The 27,703-nt window shown below is 35.3% G+C and overlaps 1 protein-coding gene across 1 annotated transcript; it reads right to left on the minus strand.

The window, feature by feature from the left end:
- srrt (serrate RNA effector molecule homolog (Arabidopsis)) lies at positions 1-27,703 on the minus strand. The gene is given in 28 exon segments (XM_056457254.1): positions 1-292; positions 2,729-2,828; positions 3,081-3,147; positions 3,149-3,177; positions 3,255-3,341; positions 3,344-3,410; positions 6,298-6,327; positions 6,329-6,420; positions 6,423-6,491; positions 8,803-8,956; positions 10,708-10,739; positions 10,742-10,777; positions 10,780-10,840; positions 10,842-10,876; positions 12,469-12,633; positions 12,636-12,659; positions 12,748-12,830; positions 14,550-14,611; positions 14,716-14,879; positions 15,066-15,246; positions 16,208-16,324; positions 17,456-17,634; positions 17,882-18,051; positions 22,276-22,464; positions 23,594-23,740; positions 25,234-25,376; positions 26,646-26,802; positions 27,620-27,703. Coding segments are annotated over 27 exon segments (2,679 nt in total). The 5' UTR covers positions 26,766-26,802; positions 27,620-27,703; the 3' UTR covers positions 1-216.

Below are 27,703 nucleotides of genomic sequence, written 5' to 3' on the forward strand. Positions count from 1 at the left end.
TCCAAATTAAAGTTTTTATTGGAGGAAAAAGGCCACAAAGCACACGCTATGACATGGAGTACACAATGACATTGAACACAAGTGAAGCTTTGCTACTGTAATACATGTGAAAGGAGACGGCGGCGGGCAGCTTCTGGAATGAATGCAAAAACGAGAAAATGCTGTGACAACCGTAAAAAAAAAAACAAGTTAAATGTAGAGACTAAAACTGGAGCTCTAAAAGAAATCCATATCATCAGGTGCGTCTAAATCACGATACTCGATGATATTGCGAGGATCTCCACGCATCACTCTGGACAAAAACAGAAGACAAAAGATAGATAGTAGCCATTAACATCCTAAAAGCACTTAGTATGTTATACTTTAATTCAGTGTTTCTCAACCATGCTACTGGGGGACCGCCAGCTCTGCACATTGACCTGGTCTACTCAACCAAACACACCTGATTCAGATCATCAGCTCATTTGCAGAGGCTGAAAGACCTGTAATGGGTGTGACAGACAAAGGAGACATCCAAAACATGCAGTGCTGGTGGTCCTCCAGAAACATGGTTGAGAAACACTGCTTTAGACACATACCAAATAAAACAACTGCATCTCAATTCCATGCTTTACCCAACACTGACTGCATGACAATACTGAACAATTATTATTATTTTAAGCAGTTTTAACCTTTATTTATAGGACAGTGAGCAACTCACAGGGTTTCTGCAGTTTTCATCATCAAATTTAAGACCATTATGAATGAAATTTCAGACTTTCACAGGCCTAAATGATAAGGTTACTTATCAAAAAAAATTTTGTTATTTCTCAGCCCCATTTTAGGTTTCCACATCCACACTGGCGTTTCACCCAGCGTTTCTGATTAACTCTCCGTCCACACTACACCGCTGAAAAACATGCACTCACACACTCTGGCATGTGTTGCAGCGCATTCAGTGTGAAAGCCCCGTCTGAGCCCCAGGCAGTTAGCGAATGCTTTGAGCACACCTCCCCATGTGAGATGAGTGCAGGTCGGACAGTTCATCAAGGATATAAATCGCTGAATCTCATCTTACTATAGTCGTTAAACATATTTAATTCATCTTATCTATATCTAACGACTCTTCTGTCTTTTAAATCTAGCATTTGTTCTCATGTAACGTGTTTTGGCTGAGCGCAAAGATAAATTAATATATTAATGTAGCCACGTACACGGATTCTGCACATTTGACTGATTGCTTGCCTTTATTTGCTATATTGTATAAACATATTGTATTATTGACTACCATTATTGATTAATAAAACTGATATTCAGCAAAAGCGAGGCTATTATTCATATTTTTCAATGAAAATGAAAGGCAGTTATGTTATTAGCTTTGTTTTTGTTAGCTATATATATGCATACAGTGAAGATGACGGTCATTTAAATATGAAGCTACACGATGTCTTAACATTTTTGGTGTCTGTTAAGTTAATATCAAAATGACAATAGGCAGTTCCTTATATCATGTTTTATTGTTAAGAAAGTGAAACACCATAGCCAGGGTGATGTGAATGAGGTTATAAAGTACACTGTTGTCTGTTTTCCATATTAAACTTATGAACTTACAAGGAGAGGATGAAAAACTGAACTTGGTGCGCTTAATATTGAGAAAAAGCCTCAATCTGATAGTCGAACGTCTGCAGCCACGCCTTCGTTTTCAGATGTGTCCGTTCTCCCCAATCCACACTGACACAGACAAGCAGCGTTTTAAAATGAAAACAGTCTCTTCTGCGTTTTCAAAACACTCGAGAACTTTGGGGAAGTGTGGACGAAAGGTGTATCCATAACAAAAGTTATACATTTTAAAACTAAAATGTATTCGTGTAAACATCGACTTAAATAATGTGCCAAAACAAGCTAACTCTAGTTGTGTACAGACTTTTATTAATATAACATTTCTTTTTTATTTGAATTGACAAGTTTAACATTGTTAACAGTATATCACGGAGAAAATTACATCCTGCACGAATAATTAAAAATATATATTTGTTGGTAAATGGATGGAGTATAAAACTCCTATTCAACCGAATGAGTTTCTGCTATGAAGCCTTATATTTCATGCCTATTCATAAATATTAAAGTGTGCTCAACCTTTTGTGGGATGATGTAAAGTGATCAATTGCTCTGTTATTATCATTATTTTTAGTCATTTTGGTTTGTACTTGCTATAAAATATTTAACAAATGTTGTTAACTGCATATCTTCGCAATAAAAACTTAAATACAACAACAGCTCATTATTGATTGAACTCATTCATTATTGAAATGTATTGTTAGTGATTGGATGGGTGTTGGCCAGAACTTTACAAAAGATTAAGACCTTTCTAAAAATGATTTAAGACCATATTTCACTGAATTTAAGACTTGAGGCCTAAATTTGTTTTTGAAATGCAAGCAGTGACATGTTGACGCACTAACCATTAGGCTTATCAGCACAGTACTGAACAATTCTCAAGATGGGAACACCAATTAACAATCCAACATGCAATAATCTATGCAACTGTTACACCTATTCATTCATAATAGGGTTTCCAGACATGCAGAATATACTTGAAATTGTGGTTTGAAACAGCCAGGGCTTTGTTTTTGCTTGTTATATTAATTTTAGAGTTTGTTTTGCATTCATGACAATATATTTGCACTTAAATTTGGTTTCTACTTGTACAATGACAATAAATATACTATTCTATTCCAATCCAACTTACCGGCTGTTTCTGGGTTTTCCAGGATATCCGCCCTGTCCACGGAAGTTATCATAGTTTCCTCTGCCTCCACCATACTGGTTAGGGGGATAAGGAGGACCACCTGTTAGCAATTGGAGAAACGTGTGAGTATGGCATAATCTAGCATTCAAAACAGTAGCAATCAAAGCTGGGAAATGATATATACATTTTTCAAGTTCAATAAAGAAGCAAAACCTGAAGATATCAGAACTTTTGTAAGACTGTGCAAACCCTGGCATGTTTCTTGCACAGAGAAAAACACTTTACAAATACAGAAAGCTCTTTATAGCTTCATAATTCTCATTGTTATTCTACTAGCTTAACCAACATTTACCTCCATAACCCATAAGTGGAGGTCTGGGCTGACCAAAACCCATGAGACCTTGAGGACCCTGCGGCGGGGAAGGGAAGACCTCCGGGTGAAAGCACTCCTTAAAACAATTAAAGCAAAACTCAATGTTGATTTCACATCAGCAGCTTTCAGCACCAAATGCAGCAGATGCTTTACCCTGTCCTGGGCCTGGATGGGGTGGAGGTTTCATCTCTGGGATGGATGGCCTTTTAGCATCCATTAGGAAGTTGTTGAAAAACACACCTCTTTCTTTACTTCCTCAATCTTGTCACCATGTTTGTTCAAGATGTGTTTCCTCACAAACTCTGGGCCCTTGAGAGAGATTGTAGAATAGTATTAACTGATTTAGTCAAGAATCAACATCCTTCTTACACTGGAAATTAAAAATAATCATTTTTATAAACTGGATTTATAATTTTTGCTCAGTAATAGCACTATTTCTTCGTTGTCGTATCTGCTTTATTGGCTGTTACACAGTACATGGGTTCTCAAACTTTTCAGCCTGCGACCTCTAAAACAATGCCAGTGACTTGTGACCCCCAAATTCCTCTGAGGTGGTTATAAATATACAAGCACTGTTCAAACAACAATAGGCCTTGAGAAATCATTCTCAATATTCAGTTGTGGCTTTTATTTTATTTTTAATTGCATCAATGGTTGTTCAAAGTTTTTAACCTGGTGCTATAAAACCAATCTGCTGCAGCTGACGTTATTGCGTGTGTTAATCTAAACAAACACAGCAATCCTATGAAGAAAAATAATGAAAGGCTAATGGCTTTTTCATTTGCATGATGTGTTTGTGTAACTATTAACTACTATTTGTTTTTGCGCCAATGGTGTAATGTTAATGCGTGTCGAAACGTTAATAACTCATGTTCATGGCGACTTAAGTTCGATTCCCACCTTGAGGTCCCATGTCGATTCTTTTTTAGTCTCTGCTCCCCCATGCCATCCTGTCTATACTCTCAACTGTCCTATAAATTAAGGTGACCCCTCCAAGAAAAAACACTACTATTTTATCTTCTGTGGGTTATGGATAATAGTTCTAATAGTTTAATTAAATTATTAGACTTTTGAAAATCACCAAGCGATCCCCTGTCCTAATTCCCCCTTGAGGTCCCTCTTGGGAACACTGACTTGGTGGATGCATTTGACAATTATTTCAAATTTATAATGTGTGAACATGGACCACAAAACCTTATGTTTAAGCTGTTAAGTCTTATGTTGTTATGTACATTTTTCATGTTATAAAGTCATTAGAATATTAATTTAAAATAACTTTCTGGAAGTGATTTTGCAGATTTTCTTCCATAAAATATCTCGAACCAAATTTTGATTAGAGATCTGCATTGCTAACTAATTAATTGGACAACTTTAAAAGGTGATTCTCATATTTAGATTTATTTTGAACTCTCAAATTACAGATTGTCAAATTACTTGTGTCTCCACCCAAATATTGTAGCATCATAAGAAACCATACATCAGTGCAAAGCTTATAGTTTTCAGCTCTGTTTTCAGAATTATGCACACATCTCAATTTCCAAAAATTGACACCTTATGCTGGTTTTTGTAGTCGGGTCACATATTAACAATATCCCGAATAGAACTCACTAAAAACAAACACTTTATGAAAATAAACCAAATAAACCGGTGTCTTAAAGTCTTAAATCTCAAAATCTAAATTTTAGGCCTTAAAAAAAAAAAAAGTCTTAAATTGACTGAAATATCGTGTTTTAGGTCTGATATTTAAAAAATAAATAAATAAAAATCCCACATTTTGAGTGCCATGGACTGACTTTTGCTGTTTATTCTGATGAATCTCTTACTCAAACAGCACGGACACATTATTTAAGCTACCCCTGAGAACTTTTTGTTTGATTTTAGGTCTTTTTTCCTTTGTTCATTTATTGCTATCCAAACAATTCATCTCAATAAAATGTGAAACTTTATTTAAAAAGGTAATTTTTAACTATTTACCATAATAGTTTAGTTATTTTCCTTTCAATAACATTTGTTTAAAAGTTGTTTATATTTACTGCAGAGGACACTGACCTGGACAGATTGTTGTGCATAGATTTAATTTATTAGTTAATTTTAGTTAGTTAATTTTCATTAGTTATTAAATTTATTTTATTTATTTATTTGACATGGACCTCACCAATTACACTGGACAACCAAATACATTTGTTTAAGTGTTTTAGCAAACTGTGCTAATTCTCAACACCTGTCCCACAGGAGGCTTGACCAAATAGAACTATAATAAAATCATATACACAGCATCATAATTCTTTACATAAAATTACTGGAGCAAAGGCAAAAGCGACATGATCCAACAAACTAACAGTAGACTATTTGTGCAAACACTGCTTTTTTTTAAATTACCTGTTATTTATTTATTTTTTTTAAAGAGTTTATGTTGGGGGAAAAAAGTGTATATAGATACAAATAGAGCTTGCTTGTTTTTACACAATATCTAAAATATACTTTTTTTTATTATTAATTTATTTTTGTATTATTAAATGTATTAAATTCATATATTTTTTGATGGGGCCCTGGGTCATTTGAAAATTAGCATTTAGCCCTTTTATGTAATGTAATGTATTTTTGATTTATTGACATGTCAGCAAACCAAGGCTATTTTCATGGCAAGAACATTTCAATATTAAATTAATTTTTAAATAAACAATTAGAACAACAAACAAATGAATACACAAGTTAAATAGAGTTTAGGGTTAATATATGATAAGAATTCTAAAATCTTTTCTGGTGTCACTTTGTTAAAAATGTCCTAATAGGGTTTATTTCATAAAAAAGTCTTCTAGAATCATTAAAAGCAGGACAGTCCCGTAGTAAAAATGTGTTTTAGCCCTTTTATGAGCCTAAAATTTACTTCACAATGGTCTTAAAATGTCTTAAATTTAACTTGGTGAAACCTGCAAAAACCCTGTATAACTAAAAATAAAAAAAACTATTTATAATAAATCTTTGGTAATAAATTTGATATAAAATATTCTGAGTAAACACATTTTTTACAAATTCCTCCTAGTTAAAATTTGGGTCTCGTAACATTAAGCTGTCAAATTTTTACTTGGAAATGAATTAATTTTAAAGCTGCTCAGTTGGTTCTGTCTTGTAAAAGCCGTCCAATAATCTTTTTACAAGCACAGGGCTGTTGAGCACGTTTAATCACATACCATACCTTAAACTTTTTGCCACTTAGAGGACAGAGCCCACTTGTCTTTGCCCAGTTCCTGCGTGTTGGCCACCACAAACTTTTCTACTTCCTGTTCTGGGTCTTTGCGGCCCATTTTCGCTGCTTCGCCTCAGACAGGTTTTCTTTCACACTGAACAAGGGTCCCATTTTCTCCTCAACAGTCTTCTGCCAGTCACCCACTAAAAGAAGACAAAGAAAGCACCGCAAATTTCTGTTACATGCAATTCAATGAAGAGCGGCAGCTTCTTAATTTAATGCTGGTCCTGACACTAATGCTTTAGCCATTAGTTGAGGCAGAAAATTGTTATTTAACACATCAATCCCATCTCATGTTCTCATTCATGCATGTTTAATGTTAAACAATATATCTATATACCACAACACAGCTGCTTTAGAATGCATCACATTAGGGCTGTGCAATATTGACGAATTATATTCATATCTATAGTGTCATATTATGCTTTTTCCATTATTTATAAGAGCGTAATAGGGCTGTGCAATTAATCGACATTCTGTTTCAATATCGGCTTCTAAAGATTATGAGAAACATTATTTGAGATAAAATAGACTGCATCAATATACCACCACTTTCCAGAGTACACATTTGTTGCTCTGCAAAAGCTCAGTTCATGTAAAATGACAAAGCATGTACTGTAATGTAATGTTTTGCCAGCACGGGATGCGCATCATTCATTGATGTACATTCCTATCATTCATGTTTTTTAATGTACGAAAGAGATCACATGCTGTTGTGTGTGTGCTCAGCCTCAGAGACGAGCAGAGCACACATCTAAAGTCATCTTAATGCGAGCGTTTTAATGGTCAAATAGGTGCAAACCGTGGTGTTTAGTGAGTATTCATATTAACCTTCATTTGTGTGATAAACAAACAAGTTGAGAATTAAAAGACATGTGAAAGAGAAAACATTAATCAATTAATTAAAGAGACAGCGCGCAATATTGCTGCTGCTGCCTGTTTTTCATCATTAATCAAACAACAAAAGGACAAAATCCCTCACTGCTCTTGACTGAAGGACTTTGTAGCTTTAATTAAAGTTTTTTTTTGGTACAGTGAAGATTGCTTAAAGCACAGTTTGTTTCATATTTTTATTCTAGTGTATTTAGTTCCCTTATTTACAGGGAGGAAAATAACTGCATATATACAGTTAAGTCAGAATTATTAGTCTCCTGAACTATTAGCGACCCCCCTTTTTGTTTAACGGAAGATTTTTCACACACATTTCTAATCATAATAGTTTTAATAACTCATCTCTAATCACTGATTTATTTTCTCTTTGTCATGATGACAGTAAATAATATTAGACTAGATTTTTTTAAGATACAAGTATTAAGCTTAAAGTGACATTTAAAGGTTTAACTAGGTTAATTAAACAGGGTAATTAGGCAAGTCATTGTATAACAGTAGTTTCTTCTGCAGACAATCAAAAAATATTGCTTAAGGGGGCTAATATATTGACCTTTAAAATAGGTTTCAAAATATTTAAAACTGCTTTTATTCTAGCCTAAATAAAACAAAAATAAGACTCTCCAGAAGAAAAAATATTAGAGGAAATACTGTGAAAAATTCCCGAATCTGTTAAACATCATTTGGGAAAAATTGACTTCAACTGATAATCGTTTTGAATAATCGTGATATGCTTTTCCCCCATAATCGAACAGCACTAGAGCGTATATTACATGCGCTTTATGGTGATGCAGACAGAATAGTTTTTGAAAAGCGTTTTATATTAATATTACATATTAATCACAACATTTGATCCTAAGTTCTAAATAAAGCAAGTGGAAAATATTATAACACGAATGAGTACATTTGTGAATATACTTTTAAAGAGGACACTATTTTGGCAAAATGTGGCAGCAGTCTGTGAATATAGCCAAGCCTCTATGATGAAAATGTATTAATTGATAAAAAACAGTCTGCAGAAACACTTTGAGTGACATTCTCCCTTTGTGCGTGTCATCAGAGGGGGGAAAGCCCCGCCCACTATTGATCATCTCTCCCTCATTAACATAGATCAGTCTTGTTTTTGATCTGCCACTATGTTGACCAGAGGGCATTTGTAGCTACGCTCCGCCCTCTTCTGAAAAAAAGAGCACAATCTCATTTGAATTTAAAGCGACAGTCCACCAAAACACCACAATTAGGATCAAAGCCTAAAAAGAGGCAGTTTCCAGAGAGTTATTAAACATTATTTGTGTGGTATTTTGAAGCTGTGAAACTTCACACACACTCTCTAAAGGGATTCAGAGACTTATTTTTTACGTACTTTAAAAGGGCCCAAAATAAGTCCCTCGTTAAAAGTAAATATTCCACAACTATTATTGATTCACATGACAGAAATGGTACTGATATCATGTATATGAGGATATGAGATGACTTATTTTGTGATATTAGAGTTTTGACATTGCTCAGTGCAACGAAACACTATATTAAGTACAAGCACTGGTCAGCAGTGACTGCAGCACATACCCTCTCTGAGAGTAATGCGGTTTGGGGGAATGGGCCCTCGCACGTGGATGATGCCGCAGCGGTTCGGCATCTCATCCTCACTGGGGTACTCGCAGGTGTTGTAATAGTCAATAGAGTGCACGATGCGCAGATAAAAGAGGAGACGGTCCAACACCTGAGAGAAGACCAACACAAATACACTTCATTAAACATGTCCACACAAGACATAAAAATGTACTTGACAGTTTTTAGGCTGTCCAATAAGAGTCTCAATAAATGTGCAAAATAAAACATCTCGGTCATTTTATTCTGAGCACTGTCACTGATGATGAGGATATTGAAAAGCAACATTGTATGATGTATACACAGGCAAATGTACTTGGATGCAAATTTAGTCTGTACAGATAAGTTGAAGATATCATTGTTCAAAGCATACTGTACCAGGGGTTAAAGTAAAAAAAAAGCCTGAGCCTGAACTTTTTTTAAACTGCACAGAAGGACTTGACGATAATAACAAAAATAAAGTAACAAGAGCTTAAAGTGCTTTAAAAAACTGGTAAACTGAGACTGAGATACTCTACTCAATGATTATGCTTTGCGCCATTTATTTAAAAGTACTGTCAAATCAAGTGTTTTCTTCTAAACAATAACAAGTGCTTAAAGTGCTAAAGAACTGATCTGCTAAACTGAAGATCAGAAGTGAAATCAAGGCTATTATCACTTTTTTTTTTCTTTTTTTCTGGGTTGTAAGTCCTGCAAACTCCTTTTTAAGACATTTGGACCAGAATATGGAGCTGGTGCAGTGGAGGAGGCTGATGGTCTGCTGTTTGTCCAATCATGTTTTTTTCTTCCGTTAAATAAAAATATCAGGCTACCTCAAATCAATCGCTTCACAGGAAATATGCACTTAATTAATGCTCCGCTGTTATTATTATTTCACAAAACCTCTGTCAACATTTTTAATAAAAGTCATTAGATTAAAGATCATGTCTTATGATTATGACTTATTTCCTCTGTCTCACTCGCGGTTCATGTGTGTGAACGCTGCGTGTGATGAAAGAAAATGACAATGAACCTCATGGCTCATATGTTGACTTTGTATTACAATTTTGTGTGTATAATATGATATTGCATTAATTTGCATACATGTTTTATAAGCTGTAAAATTAAAGCCTCAGATTGGTGCGAGAGTTATTATTATTTGTTTGGTAGATTATGTAGGCTATTTTAAAAACTGATATTATATAAGAGCTATTAATAACTGTAATTTTCCAAATGAGAAGAAAGCTTGGTTTGTTGGGTGTACACTAAATCATCAATAGCCTATATGTTGAGTTTATGACGCGGCTCCAGGCAGCACAGAGGAGATCAGCATCAGCGCTGGTTTATCTCAACTCATCTGTGTCCAAACTGTGACCAGAATATTCTTTTATTTTGCTTCTTTGGAAAATACGTCTGTAGACACGTGTGTTTGCACATGTTAACAAATATTTATTGCCGTTTAGGGGTCCGATCACAAGAGCACGCCTTTCTGTTCCAAAAAACGCGAGGCCCAACTCACTGCCTTTACAAGTGACAAGAAAAAAAAAAATAATAAGTGTGGTGCTCTGTTGTACGTCACTAGGAAACGACTGAACCAGCTGACCATATTGTGCGCGAGTTGCTATCGATGCTATAATTGTAATTTTTAATAATATTGTGATATTCAAGATCTGTAAAGTCATACAGCTCTGGAAAAATTGAAACATGCGACCACAAGTCTCTCCTCCATCATTAAAAGTTCCCTGTAGCCACCTTGACAACACAAACTCTGCTGTCCACCCTCAACACAAACCCTGCTCTGCTTTCATTGATTGATGAAATAGAATTTATAGCATTATCATGATTTTGGGTGAAATAATGACACTTTATTACTCTTTTTCTGACCTTGACGAGTTTTTCATCTCTCTCCACAGTATCTCAGTAGGGTTTCCCTCTTTGGATCCATCCTCAGAGCGCCTCCTCCAGCACTTCCCAGAAGCTCTTCCTCTTCCGCACTCACTTCCTCTATCAGTAATCAGTGATGTGTTCTTCAGAATGGGGTTTTGAGCAGAAGCTTCAGGAAAGTAAGAGAAAAGCATAAAAATAAAGGCTTGTGCATAGTGGAGGGGGTCAATCTGAAGTAGAAAACCATGAGGGTGGCCTACTACCGTATCAGATTTGTAATACCGCACAGCGCTACCTTGGGTATTGTTGTATTTCTGGTTTTCATTAATCACCATCTAAATGTCAGTGATTTTGCATATTTACTCTGCTTATCGCTAGTGAAAAATCACTTAAAAGACACCCAGGTCTCAATCATTTACTCATACTCCACTTGTTTCTGGTGAGTTTTTTTTCTGTTGAACACAATAGAAAACCTAGGGAAAAATGCTGGAAACTTGCAACCATTGACTTCCATAGTATGTTTTTCCTACTAACATTTATCAGGTAACACATGCAACGTTGTAATAATTAGATTACTAATCGTAGTGAGGACCACAACACATACACATCATTGAACATGTATTATTATTACTACATGTAAATATGTATTTCTTTTGGAAGACACAATATAGGCTGTATAACTGCAGGTTAACACTTATATACTGTTAACTTTATACACAACTCCTTAATGATGTGCGCCGTTTGTGAAAGCTGCTTTGGGACAATAATTAGCTGTAAAAAGCACCACACAAGTAAACTCGAATTGAATACTATGGAAGGAAATGGTTACAGGTTTCCAACATTCTTCAAAATATCTTCTTTTGTGTTCAACATAATAAAGAATCTTTTAAACTGGTTTGGAACACGTCCAGAGTGAGTAAATAATTTTCATGTTAGGGTGAACCATCTATTTAAACACAGTGATAAACGTCCTGGTGTGCACAAGGTTCAACATATGATAGCTCTCGTTTGGGAATATTTGGGGGGGCGGTCTGATGGTTCATACACATTTTACTACTGAAACTCCATGAATTTTTCTGGACTTTCAAGTAAATGTTCATGACCTAATGTTTCATGTAATGTCTACGTTTAAGTGGTTAATAATAAGAAAACAAAACATGTTCAATTTATTACAGCACATCATAAAACACGCAACAATCTATTTAGTTAATTTTTTTTTAATCTATGTAAAATTTATTTAGATAATGCTTACACAGCATTAATACTATGAGAGCATGTTTTTGGCCAAGGACAGACTAGCTTATATTCCAGTGTTTCCCAACCCTGTTCCTGGAGGCACACCAACAGTTCATGTTTTGGATGTCTCCCTCATCTGACCCATTAACTTCAGGTGTTGGAGTCTCTTCTATTGCCGAGTTTCTCAACCCTGTTCCTGAAGGCACGCCAACAGTCCACATTTTCATCCTCTCCCTAATCAAACACACCTGAATCAACTCATCAGAACATTAGAAGAGACTCCAACACCTAAAGTTAATGGGTCAGATGAGGGAGACCATCCAAAACATGAACTGTTGGTGTGCCTCCAGGAACAGGGTTGGGAAACACTGCTATATTCAATACTGATATTGGTCAATTAAATCCATGACTTTTCCAAAACTTTGTGGGTTTTTCCAAAACATTTCCAGGTCTGGAAAATGCCATGTCAAATTCCATGAATTTTCCAGGTTTTCGTTGACTGTATGAACCCTGAAGTGACAGTACCTCTAGAGGTGGGCGTCTCTTCTCTGGGTTTCTGGCTCCAGAGTTTCTCCCTGTCGTCCAGTGCATGAATCAGTTTAGCCGCTAGCTTGATGTCGTTACGCAGAACCTGCTTATGCTGAGTGATTCCGTTGACGTTTCGCACACGACGTGCCAAATCCCGATTGCTCCAGGAGCCAACTCACAGCCCGCAGCTGCTCGAAGAGGAGAGAATCAGCAAAACAGAGAAAAAAAAAAAAAGAGGAAGAGTTGGATGTTTATTAATGTTGATGAATCTAAAACTCACCCGGATGTTCTGCAGGTTCCAGCAGATCTCTTTGATGTTCACTCCTCTGTCAAAGGTCACCCAACAACGCCGGAAAAACCTGACACACACACACACAGATGAAAAGTTTAGCCTTTAAATGTAGGCCTTTATTAGCCCGTTCATGTATTAAAGAGATAGTTCACCCAAAAATATAAATGTTGTCATCCATTTAGTCTCCCTTCACTTGTTCCAAACTGGTTTCTTATGTTGAACAAGATAAGATATTTAGAAGAAATCTGAAACCATTGACTTCTATAGCATTTGTTTTTCCTACTATGGATGTCAGTGGTTACAGGTATCATCATTCTTTAATATATATTTTGTGTTTAAAATAATACAGGGAGCATGGTGGCTTAGTGGTTGCCATATGCTGGAATAATTGGTGGTTCATTCCGCTGTGGCAACCCCTGATAAATAAGGGACTAATCTCAAGGAAAATTAATAATATAGAAACTTGTGATTTATAGTCACTCAAGGATAAGTAAATAGTGAGTACATTTTTATTATTGGGTGAACTATCCCTTTAAAATGACTTTTTACAAGGCCCTCTTTGATACTTGATGCTGACTGGTCAATCAAGACATGCCAAGATATGTTTTATTTTTACAACAACTAATTTTAAAGTAATAAAACAGCCTCATCCAGGTATTATAAATCATCTTAAATGTTAGTGAATACCTTCATATACATGTTTAGGTTTGTTTAACCAAGGGGTTTTTTACCTTATTATACAGGACAGTGGAGTATGTAAATAGGAAAGTGTGGGAGAACGAGAGGGGTAAGATCGTCAGAGGTCCTTGAGCCAGGAATCGAACTTTACACAGTTGATTAAATTTAATTTATCTGTATTCCTATACAGGGTTTCATCAAGTCAAATTTAAGACCCTTTTAAGGTCATTATGAATGCAAGTTTAGACTTTTACAAGGCTAAACACTAATGATTATTTCTAATGACTCGGTTGGGCCAATGGATTTTTTTTTTGCTTGCCAAAATTCATTTAAAAAAATCTGTGAATTAGCCTGCAAGTTTAAAAATATATATTTATAAGTATGTCATTTAATTAGAAAAGTGGCAATTTATTTAATACATGGAAACAAAAAAAATGCACTTGAATATAGAAAGTGGTTTTTACTACAGTAAATAGGTGGGTTGAGCCTATTTAGCTCATTTAGAATTTAAATGGCTATGCCTGTCAATGTAGTACAATGGAATACTAGTTTACAAATCTACCATATTAAACAAACATTTTAAGTGTATTAATATATATATATATATATATATATATATATATATATATATATATATATATATATATATATATATATATATATATATATATATATATATATATAGATATATATAGATATATATATATATATAAATAAAATAATTTTACCTTTTAAGGAGCTGAGCCCCCCTAAAAATGTAAATCCTAAAAAAAAAAAACGCCCCTGTTGCAATCAATATCAATGAAGTCACCATATATGGTTCTTAACCCAATAAAGAGTTAAAATTCTAAATAGCATGTTTTATTTATGCAAGAGTATACGTATCTAAAATATAAGCTGACTTATGCTGGATCAATTTTGTAGTAATTAGATATTTTATAGGAACACAAATGGAAATAAGTTGTTTTTAAAGCTTTAATTATTATCCTTGATGAATTAAGTATTAATTTATTTTTGTCAAATAAAAACAGTAAATAACAGCCTTTTGAGCTGTAATCTCATAATGCTATATTGTAAATGCAATACCTATATTTTAACTTCAGCTTACCTGCGCTCTGGCTGTGGTTCCGACAAACAAACGCGCATAAATCCTGGATAACGTCGACACAACTGCCAAAATAGACAGAAATTTAGCCTTTCGATAATATTTAATGCACCACAACAGTAAAAAAATCACTGTGTTATCAGTTAAAATGTGTTTTCTGTGAACTCACAGCGACGATCTCTGCTTTAGATATTGTTGGAGCGATACTCCTCATGAAGAGAGAACACGTCCTGTGAAGAGGTCGAGGACGTGGAGGCTGATCATCCTTAACTTTCTTCTCTTTTTCTTTCTCCCTTTCCTTCTGCTCATCCGTCTGCTCCTTTCCATCAGCCGCTTTAAAAGAGCAGAATCAGTCATTATTACCAGCATTCAAGAAACAAAAACGTCTCTCCTTTAAACAGATGTTGGGGAAACAAAAATATAAAGGGGAGCAAAATCTCTTGAATATGAATCTTGATTTCAGTAGATCACTGCATCCCTAAATGACACTTCATTAATAGACAAGCTCTGGAGACTGACCTTCTCCCTCCTCTTCTTCCTCTTCCTCTTTTTCCTCCACCTCCTCTGGTTCTCTCTCTCTCTCCGAGGGTTTCTCCGAGCAGTGAGAGTTTGAGTCAGAGTCAGAATCAGATTCGCTCTCAGATGCACTGGCTTCATCCTCACTGTCCCCACTATGCTTCCTCTTCCTCTTCTTACTCAGCTGAAAAACAGAATTGCATTGAAAACAAGTAGCAACATTAGTATTGATCAAGTTGGCTCAATGGACGGTTCATTAACAGCGGTGGACATTTACTAAGCATTTTTACATCAAGCATTAAGCACATTTTTTTTCAGCATCTGTACTTCAAGTATTTTTAATTTAGGAAAGTATGACATATACTTTACTATATTACAAACAAAATAGTGGACAACAATTACTAAATGCATCAGAGTTGAACATTATACTAAAGGGGAGACACCAGCTTAGAGACACAATTGTCCAGTTTGATTCATAAGTGAGATAATTGTTGACATTTAAATAATTAAAGGACAACACTCATCCCCCTTTTTATAAGATATAAAATAAATCTCTGGTGTCCCTAGAGTGTGTATACAGTTTCAGCTCAAAATACTCAACTAATAATGTTTTCCATCTCTCTGAAGCGGCCCCTTTTAGGCTTTTGATTCTAATTGTGTCGTGACTGTCGCTTTAAATTCAAATGAGATTGTGCTCTCTTCAAAAGTGGGCGGAGCTACAATTGCCTGTGACAGCATAGTGGCTGATTCAAAAGCAAGACTGATCTGCTATGCTAATGAGCGAGATAGTAACTAGTGGGCGGGGCTTTCCCCCTCTAATGACACGTACAAAGGGAGAATGTCAATCAAAGTGTTTCTGCAGATCAATTTATCATCCAGTGTGATTATAAAAAATACAATTAATACATTTTTTACCATCAGAGGCTGGTTATATTCACACACTGCTGCCACACAACTGTGTTTAAAGTGTTTGGATAATAGTCGGCCTTTAAAAACATGTAAACTAAATTCTTTTGTACTCAAGTAAAATTGAAAAGGAGGACTGGAGTATTACATGTGATTAGGGTCGCTACACTATTCCAGTGCATGATTTGTGTACTTCATCCACCACTGTTGATCAAATCAAGAGACCTGGGCTAACTAACCTTCTTGGGTTCAGGGATTGGTTCAGCAGGTGCTTCTTTCTCAGTTTTCTCCTCTCCTTCGCTTCCTCCTGCAGAAGCTTTCTCTACATCTTTCTCAGCGCTCTCCTCACCCTCTTCCTGCAGACACAATTTATAAAGATCAATCACAATTAGGGGTGTAACAGATCACGGTTGATCCGTGATCTGTATGGATCATAACCCATGGTTCGGAACACACATGACCCACAGGTTAATAATGTTTTATTTTACTTAATCCTTAAGAGAGAGACCTCCCGCTTCTTTTAAAAACGCATGTGTAAAAGCATTTTGGCTTTCCTGTAAATGATAATTATGACGGAAGTATTTGTGGAGCGCAACCTAAACGCTTTCTTAGGTTATTAAAGGTGTTTTCTATCACTACTTGTTTAGTCTGCATTAATGCATTAAGTGTAAAGCTGCATGATTAATCATTAAAGTATCTGGATCTCAATTCAAACACCCTTGCATAAATGATGGAGATTTGCACTCGTTTATTAATCGTTCAAATCGCTGCATTCAAGCGATAGAGATTCAGTCTTTAGTCTTTTCAGCTAGTCATAAAGTTACAAAACAATCAACTAACACAGAAGTACTGGGAGAAGAGTTTATAATTCAGATATAAACACTGATGTTTAGGCTTAAGATTAAAAATCTCCGTCATATGCCTGTAACAACGCACAAAATGAAACAAATGTTGATCCAAAACATTGATACAGAAGTTGTAGGCTTCTATTACATTCTTCAACCAATAGGTGGCGACAACCAGCCATCAAAAATATGCCACTGAATAGTTCTTCAAAAATGATGCATCTAATAATGAAACATGAAGGTTTGAGTTAATTTTTTACATGAAGGTTTATTGATTCACTAATTGAAAAAAAGCCTAGATTCAAGAAGTCGTTCAAGATTATAATGCTAGATTTAAACATTTAGCATCATCTGCAATTTTTTGTCTTTTTTCTCCTCTCCTCTTTTACTAATTATTTTTATTCAGCTGATTATTTCTTTATTTTATTTTTAATCAAATTACAGGTTAAGTTATATTTGTTAAAACCAAGTTTCTTTCAGTGCTGTTTTTTTAATAAATGGAGAGTAAATGAAATTTGGCTGAAAAATTATCCGATCCGTGATTTAAAAACCATTGTGTGATCCGAACCGTGAGATTTGTGATCCATTACACCGCTAATCACAATACTGCTTCCTATTCTTTATGATGCAGCATTTGCTCACCAGCTTGTCTTTTTCCTCCGAGGGTTTGTTCTCAGCATCTGCAGGCTTGGGCTCGTCCCGTTTAGATGGTTCAGATGGAGCTCCACCAGATGACAGTCTCTCACGCTCCTCTTCTTCCTCGCTGGGCTGCTCCAGGATCCGCAGGTCATTTTCTGCTCCTCCCTCCATCTTAATCACGGCTGACAGAGAGAATTTAATTTACTTAGAGATGTACAGTGTGGGAACATGTATGATCTATTTACGCCACTGTTTGGAATACTCTATTCTGATTGGTCAGTCAAGGCATTTCAATGTATATGTTATTCCAAGCTAACAACCTTTAAATAAACAGATTGAATGATAGCCTTAACAATCAGATTCCGTGTGAGCCTAGTTATAGGTTATGAATTTTGGTTTCAATTAAATCAACACACACGAGAAGCATACCTGCATCTAAAATCTTGGTGATTTGCGGCGCACGCTCGATATCCAGAGAGACCGGCTCAAACCAGTTGTTGTCCATCAGATACATGTAGACGCTCAGCCGGTTCTGCAGAGCACTGTGGGCTTCAGCTTTACGCCTCCCAGCCTCATCCGGGTGGTACTTTGAGCGAAACCTGACAGAGAGGAGAAAGAGGGACAAATGGGGGGGTTTGGGGAAGAAAACAGCACATTAGTAACCATTTACAGCTATAGCTTCACAATCTAGCCTCCAAAAGACCCTCTAGTCTTCCCCTGCCTGTTACATATTCACAATATAAGTGCTTTAATAAATCTAATAATACAGCAGAGATTTTAGAACTAAACAATTTAACACAACAACTTTAATATCCCACATTCTTGGCCTACTTTTTATTATATAATATCACGGCTCTATGCCAAAAGCTGCCTACACAGGCAACATAAGCACGCTTTCCACATGAAGCCTGCATAATGTTGTTGCCTTCTAATATACTAATTTCTAGCTACATTCAAAGACAGCATTGCATGTATTATAAACATATAATTCATTATTAGCTTATTAAATTGAATGCCTCATTTTTAAAGTGCAGGTCATATGGGGTTTCATAAAAATACATTAATAAATCGTCTGTGGATCAATGTAAACAGTCAGCAAAAAACTAGAAAGAGAGTCGACTTAATCACTTTAGCGAGTCGTTATTTATTCGAATGGTTTGCCTGCTGCTGATCTACTTCAACATGAAAGTAATATTATTTATTAGCAAAATCTCTGCTTGCGAGATATAAACACTGAAATAAGTTCTGATATAAACACAGATTGACCAATGAAAAGACTTAGCCAGCTGACCAATCAGAGCAGAGCTTGCTTATAGAAAGGGGAGGGGCTTACATACCTTAAGCCCTGTATTGATTTGAATGAATCGTATGCAAAATGACTAATATTAAATGCATAATCTGTGAAAATTGCAATGTTTTCTGACCTTAGATGCATTTAAACCTGTTGTAGAAGACTAACACAATATTACAGGGTTCATACACATTTTTACTACTGAAATTTTTACTAATGTAAATTTTCATGACCTATTAATTCATGTAATGTCTATAAATACACAAGGTAAATAATAATAAAAACAATGCTCATTCAGGTTTATTACAGCATATCATAAAACACGCAACAATCCATTTAGTTTAAATGTATTTTATATTTATGTAAAATTGATTTTGATAATGCTTACACAGCACTAATAATGTGTGAGCATGTTTTTAGCCAAGGACAGAAAAAAAGTATAGACAACTGAGCTATATTAAAGTTAGGGCTGCACAATATACCGTTTCAGCATCGATAACCCCAATGTGTGCATCCGCAATAGTCACATCGCAGGATATGCAATGTTAAATTGGGATTATAGTTTAATCACAGAGTAAAAGTTTATCATCTGCATGCATTTCTTAAGAGATCACCCAAAAACTACTTCCCATTTTCATTACACCCTTCACTTGTTTCAAACATTCTGTTTTTAAATTGAACACAAAAGAAGATCATTTAATAACTTTTATACTACTGAAACAAGTGAAGCGTGAGTAAATAGTGAGCACATTTTAATCTGAGTGACCTGTCCCTTTAAGGCCTGTGACAGTGTGAACATTTCAATATTTCAGAGTGTAAAACATCCAGCCACAAGACATTTTTTAATAATAAAGTTTTATTTAAAAAAGCTAACTTAATTAATAAAAACTTTAAGAAAGATTTAATAATATACAATGAATACTATGCAGCGTTGATTATTCAATATCTGTACCAGAATAGTGAATACCTGAAAACTATCATTCACTTTTGTCTTTGCTATATTTTATTTATCTATGCTTGTCATTTATTTGTTGTATATTATTGGAGATTCACTCCCTTACAAAACCCCCCCGATCAATCCAAATAAACCTGTTAAATCATCTGGTGAAATTGTATTCACATGGCAATATACATCACAGAAATACTAAATATGGTAATGTCAGATTTATCCAATATCGTGCAGCCCTAATTCAAGTAAACAGATATTTGTTAAACTCGTTTTTCTGTTTTTCCAAAACTTTTCCAGGCCTGGAGAATGGCATGTCAAAATTACATGACTTTTCCAGGTTTTCCATGACCGTATAAACCCTGATATTAGGACACTTTAAACTACCATACGACCTGCAGTTTTTAATATTTCTTTAATTATTTTGTATATATTATGCAAGATATACAACATGCAAGCAAACCTATAAGATATTTTGCTCCAGATTGGATGCAGTCTTAGAAGATAGCTTCATGTTTAGGCAGTAAGGTTTCTGAATAGAGCATTAAACACTTAATTTAGGTGCATTTCTGCCAGTTTCACTACATATGCTAACATGTCAACAAGTCTTGTGTGTTTAAGTGTGTGTGTATTACTGCAAAAGTTACACTCACCACCAAAGAGGAAGAAACCAAAAGCAAATCAATAAAAAACCAACAGAAACTGATGCATTGTCAATACAGGAGAGTCAAACAGTTGGGTGAAACATTTGCCATTGTGTGCACTAAAATTTACCTGATGTACTCCCAGCATTACAACACATTTACACTGAGAGCTGTCTTCTCATACACAGCATTTCTGCGTTTTGGGGAGAGTCTGATTGATCCATATATCAAAAATGAAAAGAAAAAGGGGGAAGGCAGGCATCACACACTACAGAAAATAAAAAAATCTGTCCGTGAACACGACGACGGGTTTGGAGTGCTCGACTGTCTAGCTAAAAGCCCTGGTACTTGGATTCTAATGGCAGCTGCATTGTGCGCAGTGCAAACCCTGACTAGCTAACAGCGACTCCTGCGACGGATCCAAGAGCTTTTCTCATCTTCCAATACCTTGTGGTGATGGAGGGAAGGAATTTGTTAACGTGTAAACCAAAAACAACAATATCCAACAACCTGAAATGAAATGAGTGGTTAAAACATTGCATCAATTCATTTTCGACATCAATTCAGATGCAGTGGAGACGATCTCAAGACATAATACACAATAATATTCAGAAATAACTGCTATCACGAGGACTTAAAGGGGTAGTTCACTCAAAAATTTAATCTCACTGTTTACTCACACTCATGAGGAACCAAACTTTTTCAAGTTTCTTTTTTTGCACTGAAGACAAAAGATGATATTTAGACGAATGTTTTTGAGGCCATTGGTTAGCAAAAACAAATACTATGAGGGTAAATGGCTGCTGCTTTCCAACATTGATCAAAATATCTTCTTTTGTGCTCAACAGAAGAAACTCAAACTAGTTTGGAACGAGTAGAGTATGAGTAACTGATGACAATTGTCATTTTTGAGTGCACTATCCCTTTAAAACACTCAATCTTTAAAGTAATAGTTCGTCCAAAAGAGAAAATAAGAGGTAAATCAGGGAAATGTAAGAAACAATTGGATGAACTAAAACTTTAAGTTATTATAATCATCATGTACTTCAGCCTCTGAACACTGACAACTACCTTCCATTAAACCAGAGGTGCCCAAACTCGGTCCTGGAGGGTAGTGTCCTGCAAAGTTTAGTTCCAACCCCAATCAGACTCATGGGCTAGCTAATCAAGCTCTTACAAGGCTTTCTAGAAACCAACTTGCCTCAACACACCTGCAAGGATGAGCTAAAATCTGCAGGACACCGGACCTCCTACAGGACCGAGTTGGGACACCCCTGCATTAAACTGTATGTTATATATTTGACCAAGTTGCATTTAGTGGTACAAAAAGATGAAACTGAAGACAAAAGCCTTTTAACATAATCAGGGTATCTGCGGGGTATTAATATCTTAAATTTCAATACACTAAATTTTAGGGCTTAAAGTCACTGAAATATTGTTTTGTAGGTCTTAAATAATTGTAAACAGGTCTTAATTTTCATATGCCCATGTAAAGCTGCCCAATCGGGCTAACACTCATCCAATCGCTTTTATTTATTAACTTAATTTACCAATGTGGTTTAATCATCTTCCTTCTGAATTAGAAAAAGATTTGCATCTTCCTTACAATAACATTTGTCCTAATGTTAACTGGCCCATTAGAAAAAATCCTTAGTCTTTAGCCTTCTGCAAGTCTGAACTTTCATTCAAAATGGTCTTAAAAAGGTCTTAAGTCTTAAATTTGACTTGATGAAACCTGTCGAAACCCTGATAATTAAACCATCTTCAATGCAAGACAAATGTAGTATAGCAATACCGTCAGATGTTTAGAGGCTGATAGACACAAATACTAGCCTCTTCTCTGCAGGACTGGTTTCGCCACTCGGTTGTAATCGCTAGCTTAAATGCACAAATATTGGCTAAATAAAAATAACAGAGTGAAAGAGAGTAACTGTTAGCGTACCACTCTTCATCTTTATGGGCCAGGAAGAAGTCCTGCATCTGCTGACGCCTAAAATCAATCTTGTACTCATTGTAGCGTTTGACAGACTCAGTCTCGTCCACAGAGTCATCCAGGGAAATCAGGAACTCCTTAAAGGTCTTCATCACAGGAGGAGGAGGACCAAGATCCATATCGTGGATGTTTCCTAGCCTGGAGAAAAACCAGAGAGGGTTAAAGTCTGAGTGAACCGTAAGTTACTGAAATGGAATATTGAGTAGGAGGCAGAGCTTTATTTCAGTTTGTTGATGTACCTCCAACTGAAACGGAATATTGAGTAGGAGGCGGGGCTTTATTTCAGTATGCTGATGTACCTCCAACTGAAACGGAATATTGAGTAGGAGGCGGGGCTTTATTTCAGTATGCTGATGTACCTCCAACTGAAACGGAATATTGAGTAGGAGGCGGGGCTTTATTTCAGTTTGCTGATGTACCTCCAACTGAAACGGAATATTGAGTAGGAGGCGGGGCTTTATTTCAGTATGCTGATGTACCTCCAACTGAAACGGAATATTGAGTAGGAGGCGGGGCTTTATTTCAGTTTGTTGATGTACCTCCAACTGAAACAGAATATTGAGTAGGGGGTGGGGCTTTATTTCAGTATGCTGATGTACTTCCAACTGAAACGGAATATTGAGTAGGAGGCGGGGCTTTTATTTCAGTATGCTGATGTACAGAAGCAGTGAATCAGACTGAAGGGTAACAAAACAGTCAAACTTTTTTTTTTTCTGCAATGGATTAACTTTTATAGATAAATTGTTCATCTTAAGAATGTAAAAGTAAATGTAAGCTAGCAAAATAAGCATTGTAAATTATTTCACACAGATATTAAAGGTCCCGTGAAATTAAAATAAAGTTTTTATATGTAGCAATCAGTATGTTCATTTTAGGATCTATAAGCTAATGTGCTCCAAAACCGTGACAAAATTTGCATTTATAACATATAAACATTCAAAGCTTGCAGTTTGTCACATCCACGTCACTTCATACTTCAATTTCTCATCAAATCTTCTGACCAATCAAATGCTATCTAGTGTCTGACATGCCCTGCCCCCTTCTCATTTGATGCGCTTGAGTTCAACCACTCTCACTAGCAGAGCTGTGAGAAAACAAGACGCTTTTGGCTGTTTTTTAAAAAGGGGAGGAGTTACTCTATGTCCCACCCTCTTTCCATGTTTCAGTTGAGATTACGTCAAATTTCGAGAAAATATGCACATTTCAGGGCACTTCACGGGACCTTTAACATAATACTTTAACGAGATACTGATTTGCATCTGCTCACCTGGCCTGGATGGGGATTCCATGATGGGGCTGCATCAGGTGCATGTCAGGGTGACCCCACGGCTGAGGAGGGGCATAGCTGGGTCCTCCACCGCCACCATAACCCAGATCATAGCCACCATGGTACGGGTCACCTCCGTGGTCATCCCTGAAAGTAATAGGAAAGAGTTTGTTTGCAATCATTAGATCACTGTGGGTCCATTAAAATAAAACTACTGTTTAGTTCAGTGTTTCCCAACCCTGTTCCTGGAGGCACACCAACAGTTCATGTTTTGGATGTCTCCCTCATCTGACCCATTTACTTCAGGTTTTGGAGTCTCTTCTAATGTTCTGATGAGTTGTTTCAGGCGTGTTTGATTAAGGAGAGGATGAAAATGTGTACTGTTGGCGTGCTTTCAGGAACAGGGTTGGGAGACTCTGCATTAGAAGAGACTTCATAACCTGAAGTTAATGGGTCAGATGAGGGAGACATCCAAAACATGAACTGTTGGTGTGCCTCCAGGAACAGGGTTGGGAAACACTGGTTTAGTTAATCGATTTATTCAATTTTTTTATTCATCTTTATTTTGTAGTTATTTTGCAGTGTAGATTGTGTCAAAGCAGCTTAACATATAAGTTCTAGTAAATTGAAACTGTCAGTCCAGTTTTCAGAGTTGAAGTTCAGTTTAGTCCAGTTCAGTGTGGTTTAATTTCCACTGCTGAAAGTCCAAACACTGAAGGGAAAATCTATCCATGGATTTATGCATGAGCATTCCTTAATATTTGTAAACGTTTAGTCATTTAATGCTTGGACAAATCAATAAAATTAACAATCAGAAATCCAAACATACAGACTAGAAGTAGAAATATGAATGAATGAAAATATTGGAAGAAAATCCAAAATATTGAACTGGAGGTTGATGAATTGAAATTGTATAGGCCAATTAAAAAATAAAAATAAAAAAAAGCAATCTAAATCATCAATATATTAAAGAAAATAAATAAATCAAAGGTGCATCACGATTTTTTTTTCTTCTGGACTCCAATTTATTATAAAATTTTAGATATTAAATTAAATGAATTAATTGAAATCAAGAAGGGTAAAGGATAAAAAAAATTCTATTTTATTGTTTGAAGGTAAATTAATTATTTAATTATATATTAATTATTATATATTATAATATTATATATTATAATATTATATATTATAATATTATTTATTAATTATTATATTTTATATTATATATTATAATATTATATATTAATTATTATATATTATAATATTATATATTAATTATTATATATTATAATATTATATATTACTTATTATATATTATAGTATTATATATTAATTATTATATATTATAATATTATATATTATTATTATTTAACTTTAAAAGACTGTCCATTCAATTAAATTAAAAGGACAATATAATTTATTAAAATCAGGAAAAGTAACAACAAATAATTCCTCTATTTTCTTTGCAAATTGCTGCATTACAGAGACTTACCCTTTTTTTTTTTTAATATACCCATTTTCAGCTTGATTTTCAAATGAGTCTGATGTTAAAATATATTTTATTACAATACTATAGCGTGGGTGGATTCTACAGCAACTTTCAAAAGCTAGTTCTCTTCCCCTAAAAAACCCCAAGTTCTCACCAGTCTCTCCTCATGCGCTTCTGCTGGGGGCTCATGTCATGTCGTGGAGGGGAGAATCTCTCTCGTCGACCCCTCTCGTAGTCCCGGTACTCCCCTCTGCTGCGCCGCTCTCTGCCCCGGTCCCACTCTCGAGCCGAGGGCCGCCAGTAAACCACAAACACAACAAAAGTATATAAGAACGTGCAAATATAACACCCCTCAAGACTAAAGACCACCTCCACCTAGGGCTGTGCAATATATGACGATATATTGATAGATATCACATGGACAAAATAAAAAAGGCTATCTATTCTTTCATGTTATGCTCTATAGTTTATTCCATGGTCACAAAATACACAGCTTACAGTAGTAATTTTGATGAGAGCAATATCACGTGTCATTACAAAGATGCAGACAGAAATATGAATAACATGCATCATGAATTAGCTCTTAATCTTGAAAGTACAATGCTTGCATTTTGCATTTTATTTAGCAATATTTTTTATTTTTATATTAGACCTGTAATCATTAGTTTTTTCAAGTAATCAAGTGTTTTACATTTTATTAACGTTTGATATTTCTACATTTTTAACAAAACAAATGTAAAAAATGAATGAGAATTAATGCATTAATGACTTCAACTCTCTTAAGTTCTAAATAAACTGAGAAATACAATCTAATGTGATTTCTGACTTGTAAATGTAAAATAAAAAACAGTACTCTACACATGTTGTAATTATAAAAGTGCCATCTGACATTGTAGGTTCAGTAATTATTGTTTTATAGCAAATAATTGGTTCTTTTCATTGTCTTTAAGTGAAATAACTGAACAAACATCTGAGGCTGAGAAAAAAAAATGCTCATTTTAGAAGAAAACATTTCAGATGGCACTTAAAGGTTCTCTCTCTATCCATTTTATTTATTTACTCCATTTTCTAAATGAACATTTTTATCCATTTCTCAGTGAATATAGGAAATATATTTTGGTGCATTTCAACATACATAGACAGATATATTACAATAATATTTAGTCAGTAAAATAAAATACTAAGAAAAATAAAGTTAAATTCAAATAAAATGTTGAAAAAAGACAACTTAAAACTAAATGTTATACATGTTTCTCCTGATTTTGTACGCGTGTGGGTCACACATACATAAAAAAAAATAATAATAATAAAATACACACACACACATATACACATACACACACACACATATACACATACACACATATACATATATACATATATATATATATATATACACATACACAAAAGCATATTATATCAAAACCAACTTTTATTTTGGATGCAATTAATCTTTGATGGGCACAAATGTATTTATTTATAATATCGCCCTGCCGTACCTCCAGCTTAATTATAAATAGTTTATTAATTTTTGAGTTTCAGAATAGTAAATCTCTCTCCCTCTCACCGGTCATTCCAGTCATCCCTACGGCGGTCCTCTCTCTCCCGGGACCGGTCATAGTCGCTCCTCTCCCGGCGGAACTTGTCTCTGCGTCTGCGGTCGTACTCGTCATCACTGTCGCCCATTGTGTTTCAGCGAAGGCCGAGTTTCAGGAAAGCTTTGCTGTGATTGACAGAGATCGGAAACAAAGGGGATCAGTACTGACAGACTGTAATTAAGGCAACGTTGGTTTTATATTCGCACATTCGGACTTTCTCCTTAATAATATTCATGTTTAGATCAGTATTATTTGCCAATTCTCAATATGGAAATCATTTTAGCCAATGACTATCAAAATACATTGTTCACAGTCAATTAAATAGTGCGAATATTGTCTTAAAGTCGTATTTAAATGCGATCTTAGACAGAATGTTCAAATTAGCTTGGTAAATACTGTTGGGACCGTTAAAATTGACGAAAGTGCGAATATAAAACCAAGTTTAGCATAATGAGACTGTAAATATATTGACATCTCACAAACCACAATACTTTCAAATCCCTCCGCGTATACACAGCCTAATTATATCTATTTGCAGATATGATGATTAAACGCATGATATAAGAACAATTACACATTTCTGATCGATAACACACACTCTCTCTCTCTCCCACACACACACACACACTAGGAAGCTAACGATTCTAGCATGCTAACATTAGAGCCGGTCGAGCTCATTAATTCAGCAATAGGCGAAAATCAGAGAAGTGTAAATGGACAGACATTATAGATATGCACAGAACATGTCTTGTAACTCATGTTTGTAGAAAAATAATCAGATATTTGCGGCACACACGGCGTGTTTCATGAAGCCTCCAGCGAGTTATGCAAGGAAAAACGTAGATATCCGTAATAAAAAGGCACACATTCGATTCGTATATATAACACTTCTTTTATGTTAATTTTATAACCTAAAATAGCGTTATAATGTCCTGTACTGACCGATTTCAGCGTTTACAAAAGGCTTTAATCCGGCGAACTCCCGCCAGCACACGATTGCCCACGGAACGGCACCGGAAGTTATAG

Source organism: Danio aesculapii, chromosome 5 (genome assembly GCF_903798145.1).
Source record: "Danio aesculapii chromosome 5, fDanAes4.1, whole genome shotgun sequence".
In the NCBI taxonomy this organism is placed as follows: domain Eukaryota; kingdom Metazoa; phylum Chordata; class Actinopteri; order Cypriniformes; family Danionidae; genus Danio; species Danio aesculapii.